General features: G+C 35.2%; 2 protein-coding genes across 2 annotated transcripts; both read right to left on the bottom strand.

The window, feature by feature from the left end:
• Positions 1–574: 574 nt before the first annotated feature.
• LOC123214413 (60S acidic ribosomal protein P1-like) lies at positions 575–1814 on the bottom strand. Its single transcript, XM_044634159.1, has 4 exons — positions 1688–1814; positions 1499–1579; positions 898–1110; positions 575–800 (listed from the first exon to the last, which is right to left on the bottom strand). The coding sequence occupies exons 2-4, from the start codon at positions 1565–1567 to the stop codon at positions 747–749; spliced, it is 336 nt and encodes a 111-aa protein (XP_044490094.1). The 5' UTR covers positions 1568–1579; positions 1688–1814; the 3' UTR covers positions 575–746.
• A 1458-nt stretch (positions 1815–3272) lies between these two features.
• LOC123214409 (calcium-transporting ATPase 12, plasma membrane-type-like) lies at positions 3273–6369 on the bottom strand. Its single transcript, XM_044634152.1, is given in 2 exon segments — positions 3273–5868; positions 5871–6369. Coding segments are annotated over 2 exon segments (2907 nt in total). The 5' UTR covers positions 6292–6369; the 3' UTR covers positions 3273–3382.
• Positions 6370–11327: the final 4958 nt, after the last annotated feature.

The following is an 11327-nucleotide window of genomic DNA, read 5'->3' as shown; positions in this document are numbered from 1 at the left end:
CAGTAATTTTTAATATTATGATCTTCGTTTTTGTTGTAGTTTTCTTGTTCTTCCTCTTCGTCCTCTGTGTCATCGTCTTTGCGCTTGAGTTTTCTAGGCTGGCACTTCGACCTCTTCCATTTTCACTATCTAGAACAAATTTTAAAAATGAAAAATCGAATTTGTCCAGGCATTTTTTGACGCGAAGTACAAAATTAATGCTCTCTTCTTGACTTCTTGTGTCAACGTTGAGCTTTGTCACCGAAATGGTTATGGGGTAATTAACGCTGTTCATTTTGGAGTTTGAAATTTGCACACAATGTAATATTTCCAAGTATAATGCTAATTCACTAAATTTTTGACATCGATACAAATCCATAAATTGTAATCAAATTATAAAGGTAATATAGCTGATATTTATGTGGAGTTCATTCGTATCCACCCACAAAAAAGAAAGGTTTAGGCATTGTATATCGGACTACAACTAGCGCTACTAAGGCTTAGTAAAGAAGCAATGCCTTCACAATAGGCTGAAACCAACAGATTCAGCATTATTTATCCATCAATGCATAAACAGGAAACAATTGAACAATGATGAAAACAAAACTAATCCATTAAAACTTGTATAGATTCAGAATCTCAAACACAAAATTTTCAAAATCCAAATGCTGGCAATTATCAATACCTTGAACCAAAAAGAAAAATACTACTACATTCAAAAGTAAACTACACTTTAGATGATGACCAAAACATACTGAAAGGAGCTCCTAATCAAACAAACTGAATCCCATGTCGTCATCACTCTCTTCCTTTGGCTCCTCCTGCAAATTCACATAGAAATCATAGGAATATTAGATAACACAGAGCTCATAAATACAGAACAATAAAATAAATGCAGATAAAGGACATCTCAGTTACCTTCTTCTCCTCTGGTGGAGGGGCAGCAGCAGCAGCCCCACCAGCACCTCCAGCAGGGGCAGCAACAGCAGCTGGAGCACCACCGCCACCAGCACCCACATTCATAACAAGGTCATCAATGCTACGCTTCTCAGCAAGCTTAGCAAACAAGCTAGGCCAGTAAGATTCCACGGTAATATTAGAAGCTTTCACCAATTGTGCAATCTTCTCTGCCTATTCAAACCGTTAAGAAAAAATATACCCTAAATCCATATACCCTAAATCCATATTCCATTACAGAAAGAACAAACAATTTAACCATTTACATTCATATCATCTCTTTACTGTCAAATAAATTAGATAGAAGCATAAAAGAGATAAAACTAACTGAACATTAACTTCAACAATAGTTTTCATTAATTCTTCCAGAATTATCGTCATGTGAAGTAAGCTAATTATTTAAAGCCAAATGAAAAGAAAAAAGGGCATTCATAAAAACGAGTTTGTAAAACACTAAAACACAAAACACTAATCTCAGATCTCAACCATAAATAATTATTTAAAGCCAAAATAAATGAAAAAAACACAGAAGAGCATTCATAAAACTGGTTGAGAAGGATACAGTGATGGCGATACCATCATCATGGAGGGCCAAACAAGCATAAGTGCACGCAAGTTCTGCAACCGACATCGTTTGATCTGACTAGACAACGATAAACGCCAAATTAATATAGCTAAAGTGCTAATATGATCAACTGACTGAAAAAGAATCGACGACAGAGAAATAAGCTACAGAGGGTAAATTTGTTACCTAAGGAAATGTCTGCTACTGGTTGCTCAGTGCCGTTTGCTGCGAAGCGATGCTAGATTTAGGGTTAGGGTTTCTGCGAGATTTTAAAGACACTCTGTTAGTTTGGGCTTCACCACAATTTGAAGGCCCATCCGAACCATGTGGGCCTGCAATTCTCCCGTCTAATGTTTAAAATTATGGGTGTGTACAGTTCGTTTGGTGCAGTTTGAAAATTTTTTCAAACCAAACTTAAAAAATGAATTAAAAATTTTTTAATCTAAAAAATACTGTTTGGTTTGGTTTGAATTATGGTTTGAATCATAGTTAGTAATATTCTATGATATAATACGAGATAATACATATGAAAAATCATACATATCATAAAATGTATCAAATTAATATGATATAGTTAATGTATCTAATAATACGATACATATTACTAATATAGATTGATATAGTTTTTCAGATAAAATGATGGTGCAATATGGGTGTTTATGAAAAATTTTCAAATGTTAAAGCTGTTTGTGATATTTTCTAAAATAATGACATGTCAATTATCATATTTTATTATTTTATTTTTTAAAAAAATGTATCATACGATACGATACGATACATAATACATAATATGAAAAATTAAGATTTTAATATACGATACAATAAGCGATTCGACTATCATGGTTTGAATTTTTTAAAATTATATATAAAATTTAATAAAATTGATTGAATTATAATTTTTGAAATATAATATAAACATGTAAAATAAATATAAAATGTATATATAATATACATTTAAAGAAAATGATAAAAAAATATTAAAAAATAAATTATACATCCAATTATTTATTAAAAAATTATGTGAAACATAGTTATATATATATATATACAATAAAACTATGTATACCAATTTTTTATACACAATTTGTATACACAGATGAGGTGTCATCATATGATTGGATATTTCTTTTTCATACGGTGACACATGTTTTAAAATCATTCAATTACATGATGACACATCACTGTGTACATGAATTATGTACCAAAAATGGGTACACATAGCATTGCTCATATATATATATATATAATATGGTTTATGGTTTGTATCAGTTTAAAAATCATTCAAATCATAACCCAAATTGAAAAAAATAATTTGAAAATTTTTTAATCAAAACCAAACCAAACTATAATTTTTAAACAATTTAGTTCAATTTTACGTTTTAAAGTCAATCATTCATACTCCTCTTTAAAATTCCATTTTTTGGCCATTGCATAATTGCCCTAGAAGATTGGTTTTCCCTATTGCCATCTACAAATTTTGATGTTTTACTCATTCGTCTCTGATATTTTTACTGTAGAACCTCATATTCGGAACATATTCAAATTAGATTTCTACTTGTTTTCATAACATCATTCTTAAAAAATTATTTTTGCATCATAACCGATTTTAAATTTCTCTTTAAGTGATAATTCAATAAATTGAATTTGATTACCAACTCCTCATATATAAGGTCACCAACTTTTTTGACCTTTCGAGATTGATAGACGTGAGCCTCTATACAATTTTCTTTCTTTTAATATTGTATGGACTAAAACTTTACCCAAAAAAACAGAAGAAAATACCTATTAAACAGGCTGCATTTCTTTTTTCTTATTCATATCCAGATTTATGAGCACGTAGTTACATTAAAATACATTTCTTTAAAAACTTATAGTGATAGACTAATGGTCACAATCACTTAGAAGAAATAATTTTAGAACACACAACAAGAATTTGAGGCATTTTATAAAACCGAACTCCAATTCACCCTGGGAGTTGATGAAGAGCACTGGCTTCTCTGGAACTGATATGAACTTCGCAATCAAACCAATTGGCCAGGTGACAGCTGCTAGCCCAACACAAATTTGCCATTGCCTCAGATTCAATCTTTCTGTAGAAGCAAATTTGTTTGAGAGCTCCACCATCAGAAATTGAGCTCCCAGAGTTATTCCCACAATTCCGAGGAGCAATCTGTTCTTGTTAATGCCCTTGAAGATATTCTTTGTCTCCAACTTCCTTGCATTGAAGAGACTGAAAACTTGGCAAAGGACGAAAGTATTGAAAATCATTGTGTTGATTACTTGACGACTCAAATTAAGGATGGATTTGCCCTTGAATTGCAAGATCAATGAGATTGCTATCTGATACAGGGCTTGAGATAGAAGATTTCTCCAAATGATGTTTGTTAAAAGGGGCTCCGAACGACCCTTAGGAGGCCTCTTGATTAGCTCATCTGCTGGCCTTTCGGTAGCCAGTGCAAAAGCTCCTAGTGTGCCCATGATGAGGTTCACCCATAACAACTGAACTGTTGTAAGAGGAGACTCACCAGGAATAAAAACTTCAACACAGTTGATCACAAGAGCTGCAACATTGATGGTGAGTTGAAACTGAATGAATTTTTGGATGTTATAAACACATCGTCCCCATCTTATAACAACAGCCACAGTAGTGAATTTATTATCTAATATGATGATATCTGAGCTTTCCTTTGTGACCCGAGAGTCTTGAATGCCCATAAAAAGTCCTATATCAGCTTCTATAAGTGCAGGGATATCATTTGTATCATCTCCAGTGACTGCAACCACACGACCTTTCTCTTTCAAACTTTGTACTAACAAAAGTTTGTCTGAAGGAGAAGACCTTGCCATTACCCGGATCTTATCGACCTTTTCCATTCTCTCTGCCTGTGTATAGTTCCGAAATTGTATGCCTTCTACCACCTGTTGGCCATTTGTGGCTTGCTCATGGTACTGTAGTATTCCACACTCTGTAGCTATAGCTTTGGCTGTGAAAACATTGTCCCCTGTGATCATTTTGATGTCCACGCCGGCTGATTTGCAAATTTCCACACATTTCCTTATATCTGGCTGACATGGATCCTTGAGAGCAACAATTCCCAGCAGGGTCAAGCCATCTTCTTTCATATGGGTAGTTCCATCTTGAATTTGCTTGTGGGCAAAAGCAATGCATCTGAGACAACTAGCTGCCATGCCATTGATTATATTTTCCATTCTTATCCTTTCATCTTCATCCATGGTCTTTATGTTCCCACTTTTTTCACAATAATATGAACACATAGCTAGGATCATCTCAGCAGCTCCTTTCCAGTGTACGTGAACTGTGTTGTCGGCTTTTTTCCTAATCGAAACCCCACTTCGTTTTTTCTCAGAGGTGAAGGCTTCTTGGCGGACAATGGTGTATCTTTGCTTCATTTCTTCCATGTTCATCCCTAATTCTTCAACTCCCCACAAAATAATTGCTTTTTCAGTTGGGCTACCGGAAATTTCAGGTGCAGATCCCGAAACAGGTTTGCCAACTCTACCAGAGGTGTTCAAACTAACTGCTTGGTGGATTAATTCAAGAACATCTGTGGCAACTTCTTTATAAGACTCTTCCTCAATGGATTCTTGGCCAAGCCAAAACCTGATTACTTTCATCTGATTTAAGGTCAATGTGCCCGTTTTGTCTGTACAAATAACTGTGGCTGAGCCCATTGTCTCACAAGCCGAAAGTTTTCTTACCATTGCCTGATTAGCCTTCATCCTCTTCACGGAATCAGCAAGAGTGAGAGATACACACAACGATAAACTTCCGGGGATCCCCGACACCACGACGGCCGCAGCAGCCGCAACAAAGCGGGCAACAGATCTAAGAACATCATTTAAGTCTGTTTTACTACCATTAAACTCCTTTTTCCCAGTCTTATCTTTTGTTTTTCCAGTGAAATAGTGAACTATCAGATAGAAAAGAACTAGCGAAGCTACTACGAGGACAAATCTTCCAATAGAGGAGATTAGTTTGTGAATCCAAGCTTGTAATGGAGTTCTAGTTTCATTGGATTGACATGATATCGAACTCATCATCTGACCCCATGCAGTGTTCATTCCCACTGACACCACCAGCATCTGACAAGAACCAGATGCTACTTTTGTGCCAGAAAACAGGAAAGGATTATCATTGGAATCGATGTGAACAAAGTTACTTTGTCCTGTGATGCTTGACTCCTCCACCAGCAAAGAATCTCCATCCAAGAACAGCCCGTCAGCCGGAATCTGATCACCGATTCTTAGGAACACAACATCTCCGACTACAAGGTCAAATATGGAGACTTCTAGTCCCTGTCCGTCTCTTACAACTCTAACTTTGATATTCGACTCTGAGAGTTTTCAAAGTGAGTTTCCAGAGTGAAGTTGCTAAACGCAGATAAAACAGTCAGGCAAAGAACAGCCACTAATAAAATTCCACCATCATGCCAACCTTCTTCAACCCCATATGCATAAATCCCATTTCCAAGAGCCAGGGCAGCCCACAGAAGAAGAATAATTATGGCAGTATCTTTAAAAGCATCCATTAGAAAATATAGAAACCCTTTTGGAGGGGGCTTACGGTAAGTGTTTGTTCCAAAATGTTGGGACCTCCTCTTTATATCATCCTTGCTGCCGCTGATTCCATTGCTGGGATTTGTTCCTACAGCTCTCGCCACGCCTTCAACTCCTCCATGATTACGCAAAGCCTTCGAGTCTTTGCTCTTCACTGTTTCTGACAGTGTGGAGGCGGTGATATTAAACTTCGTTGTACTTCTGTCAGCCATGGTTTCCCTACTGATGACTACATTGAGAAACCAACTAAAAGGGAAAGTTTTTCAATTTGGTAGACGTTTCCATCATTCCCAGATATTAAAATATCATTAAGTAGTTTCGATACAAATTTGTTCAAAGTATATACCGGCCTGATTGGAGCGTAGTTAATTACGCAAGTAAAAAATATAAGGATCAAAACAAATTTGGAGGATCAATATATGTCAGCGAAGTTTCCAATATTACTTTTATATACTTCTTGTTGTTGTCACCATTGAAGCTCTCTATCAATCTATCGTCAAAAGTTCCAATTCTCATTTGTTGAGTTTCGCCTATTATGCTTGTCGTTGCCAAATTAGTTTAGAGTTATTGCCTCCTGGAATTGTTTGATTCTTTAGTCGTTGCAAATCCTCCAAGAATCCTTGGCGGACTGTTGGTAAGAGCATTCCTACTTGAAAAGAGGCATGAAAGAAGTTTTAGTAAGGGGATATAAATTGGTTGACTCTTGGTAAGAGCCTTCCTACTTACAAAAAGGCATATAATTTAGTACAAGTATGAGAACTGACAAACAAGAATACTTTGAAAACTTCCTCATCATATACTGCTGGAGATTTCTGAAGAGGTTGCCATTGGCCATCGTTAAAAGCCCAAGTCCTACATACTGTTAGACCCACAGAAGTGTTGGAACACTTCACTGACCTTTCCCCTTGTAGATTTATCAGCAGCAAATACCATCGGCCAGAAAGTATCGAACCCATTAACACAGAAGGGTTGGCCACTTACCACAAACTGGTTCTCTTTCTTCTCCAACGTTGGTAAATCATCATCATTCATCATCCTTAACTTGCAAGTCATAAATTCTGTACATATTAAAAAAATATAGATCAATTATGCAGCGGCATCTAAACAACTACTTAAAATTATAAACAAAGAATGAATGTTCCCAAATGGATTAGTTACCCAGAACTTGTGCTACCACATGATAAATCATTCTCTGCTTCCTTCACCATTGACTCAAATTGCTTATTTTCAAGACCAGAGACAATTAAACTTGAGTTTTCAATCAAAATCATTGCAATGACTAGTGAAAAAATGAACCTGGGCCCAAGAAAGTCTTGTGAACATTTAAACTGGCCCACATAGTCCTGATGTGTGGAATGCCTTTGGATTGCATTCCCCTGATCTAATTGCTTGCTTTTGATATTCAAATGGACTATTTTCTCCACATAGTCATATTGACCAACAACCATATTGAAATAGTATGAAGCATTTATATATTTAAAAAAATTGACAATAATAATATTTATTATTTGTTGCATGATGAATGTTGAAAAATTTACAGATACATGATGAATATGACTAATGAAAGGATTGCAAACCTGCCATGAATATAGATACAATAAAAATTTTGTGTATTTATTATGAATAGAGTAGTGATATATGCATAATTTTATGTATATATAATAACAGATTATCATATGATTAGATAGTTAAAAATTAAAGATAAAATAATATCTGATTATATATTGATATTCCGTTGTTTGTGTACAAAATTATGTACATATGAATATAAATAGAATAAAAGGTCTATCACATTAGCCAGAAGGTATGCGGACCTATTATTGCTGGCTATATTATGCTGTCTCTAATCACTTACAAAAATAATTGCATGCAGGAAAGGCTGGAATCAGCATGGATTGTTTAAGAAACTTAAATAACCCTTGGAGAAGCCTGAGGCCTGGCCTATCTCCATGAGCTTGTGAACCCTTCAATTATACATAGGGATATCAAATCAACAAACATACCACTAGATGAAAGCCAAAAAGCAAAAATTGTTGATTTTGGCTTGTCTAGAGTTATGATCGATACTGATTAGGGTCATGCCTCTACTCAAGTTAAGGGGATAATGATAATCAACGTTATGCTTACACTTGCTCTAGTATGAATATCATTACCCCTTTTTGCTCATCTCTGTTGCCGAGATTATGATAACTGCTTAATCTGGATTATTTTAGTGAAACAAATATGCAACTTGATATGACTAAGCATGTTTAGTTAATAGATCGATTTTATGTAATCCCTGTAAAGTTCATTAAGTATTCTCAACCAATGCTATAAATCTTCAGTATGGATTCTTCTCTTTTATATGCTGGGTTACATGGATCCAGAATATTACATGACACAGCAAAAGGTTTCCAAAAATATGTGGATGCGGCCCTGAGTTGTGCTCAAGAATCACAAGCTGACAGGCCTGCAATGAGTGATGTGGTAAGGGAGATGAAGAACATTTTGCAGATTGCTGGTCTGAATCCGAATGCAGAATCAGCATCCACTTCGGCGAGTTACAAAAAACCCAAAAAAAGATAATTTGCAGCATCCATATGGAAATGACGAAGAGGCTTTCATATATAGTGGTAACTTTCCACCTTCAATGAGTATCAATGTCAAGGATATTTGATCCTAGTCAAGTCAATAAGATTGTTCAAACCTAGCTAGCAACCCTTAGAATTATGAGATCATGATAGTGAAGTTATATGAAAATCAACTGCTAGAGGCATCTATCCTATGCAAAAACAAATTATGGAATAGTTCAACTACTTTACAAAGAGAAAAATGAAATTTATGTATCACATCTATAGAATGTAATGATCATAACTATTATTTTGTGAGAGTATCGAACCTTATGTAACCTCAGCGTATTTTCAAATTGAATCAATCTTAAAAAGAGAAATTGAGGTGGTCTTATTTGTTATTTCTTTTTTCGTCGATTCTAATTACTATATTACCTTCTTATATAGTTATTGATGAAGTTATTTTGGTCATATTAACCAGAAATGGGTAACCTTTTTGCAAGGTTAAAACAAGGGAAAACTCCTAGTCCCAGACTTATTGTTACAAGAATAATATTGATTGATTGATTGTTGTATTAATTGTATAAGGTTTGAAAAGCAATTTACATAAGATGTCAAGAGTATAATGATGCCATATAAATGCTGAGATTCTTTCTCAAAATTACATCTAAAAAGAGACTATGGACGGTGTTGGGAATTTGACACATCACACCATGATCTCTCTTTACATTTTTATATGGCCAAATAACTATTTCCCACCAAAGTTTAGTGCAAAACCCTTTTCACCCATTAATTATAGAAAATTTCAAATATCAAAACGTCTATCAAATTTTATTATTATTGCCAAGAGTAAAATTGTCATTTATCAAAATATTTTTAAAAAATTAAAAATTTATCACATTTCCCCCCTTAAATTTTAAAATCTAACAAATTTTTCCTCATTTAAAGTTTGAAAAATCAACATTTTTCCTTAGGGTTTTCCTAGCTCCTTTGTCGACAGTCAAAGACTGTGACGACCTTCTCCTCCTCCCTCCAGGCTTCTCTACCACGAAAGACCACCAATATCGGTTGGAACGATGACCCAAAGACTAGTGTTTCCTGGAATCTCCATTGGCTCGATGTCCTTCATCTTTGGGAAACGTTGATTAGACTAATAGATGTTTCCAGAAGGTGAAAGATGCCAAAGATCGGCATTTTGCACAAATCTTCATCACTCTTCGTCTCAAAGAGTCGACAAAGATTCCAGGAGACACAGGTCTTTGGGCCACTGTTCCAATCGAAATTGGTGGTCTTTCGTGGTAGAGAAACTGCGAGGGAGAGAGGAGAAGGCCATTGCCATTGTCGTTTCCAACTGCCAACAACATGGTTGGGAAAACTTTAAGGGAAATTGTTGATTTTTTAAATTTAGGTAAAGAAAAATTTGTTAGATTTTAAAATTTTTTTTGAATGGGGGGGGAAGAGAGGAGAAGGAATGTGATAAAATTTTGTTTTTTTTAATGTTTTGATAAATAATAATTTTATCCTTGACAGTAATAACAAAATTTAACAAACAAGTAGGTATTTAAATTTTCTCTTGTTAACGGGTGGTAAAATCAAACCTTGGGTAGGAGTAGTCAATTTGGCCTTTTTATATTAAGGGAAATTTTAAAAACTAGGCAAAATTAAAGGGGTCTAAGCGAAATTGCCCAAAAAATTCAGGTTTAAGCAAAAATACCCATGTTTTATGAAATGACGAAACTGCCCCCATATATAAACACAGCAAATTTTCACTGTGCAATTCAAAGAAAATTCGAATTTTTTCCACATCCCACGGCGAACGTCATTTCCGTCGATTTTCTCGCTTTCCGGCAACCGAAAATGGAAAATAATGTTATCACATCTCCCGTAATCTTGTTTGGATCAAGTTATTGCTCATATTATTGAGATTTGATTGAGATTTTTGGGTTTGAAATTTTAGGGTTTACGGTTTGAATAATGCTTAAAATGTTTCAATTTTTGGTTGTTTTTGTTGAATTGATTGAGGGGTATTATGTTATACAATGTGTAGATTTGATTTATGAAAAAATCGGAGGTCGAAACGACCAAAAATTGGCCGAAATTGGCTGCCGAAAGGATCGGCAGTCTGCCGTGGGAACGGAGTTTCCCACGGCAAGACGAATTCTCCCACGGCAGTTGAATGGACAATGGGTTTGGGGGGGTAAACTGGCTTTTTTAACACATTGGGGTGTCGGGGAAATTCTTAGCCCACGTCGGGTTTTTTTGAAATTTCGCAGGTTGTCGTGGGAAAAGCCAAATTACGAAACTGCCCCCTTTATAAACACACCAAAATTTCACGAAAATCCCACGGCAAGTTTTGTTTTTACTGTGCATGTCCACGAAAATTCCACAAGTTTTCCTCCTCCCACGTCAATCCCACGGCAAAGGTCATTTCCGTCGATTTTGAAGCTTTCCGGCAACCGTAAATGGCAAAGAAGGTTAGTATATCTCCCGTAATCTTGTTTGGATCAATTTATTGCTGATATAATTGAGATTTGATTGAGAATTTTGGGTTTGAAAGTTTAGGGTTTACGCTTTGAATATTGGTTAAAATGTTTGGATTTTTGGTTGTTTTTGTTGAATTGATTGAGGGGTTTTATGTAATACAATGTGTAGAGTTGATTTATGTAAAAATCGGAGGTTGAAACGACCAAAAATGAAGC

The sequence above is a fragment of the Mangifera indica genome, chromosome 4, assembly GCF_011075055.1.
Source record: "Mangifera indica cultivar Alphonso chromosome 4, CATAS_Mindica_2.1, whole genome shotgun sequence".
NCBI classification, from domain to species: domain Eukaryota; kingdom Viridiplantae; phylum Streptophyta; class Magnoliopsida; order Sapindales; family Anacardiaceae; genus Mangifera; species Mangifera indica.
Note: the sequence above shows the minus strand (reverse complement) of the source record. Positions and strands in the feature narration are given on the sequence as shown.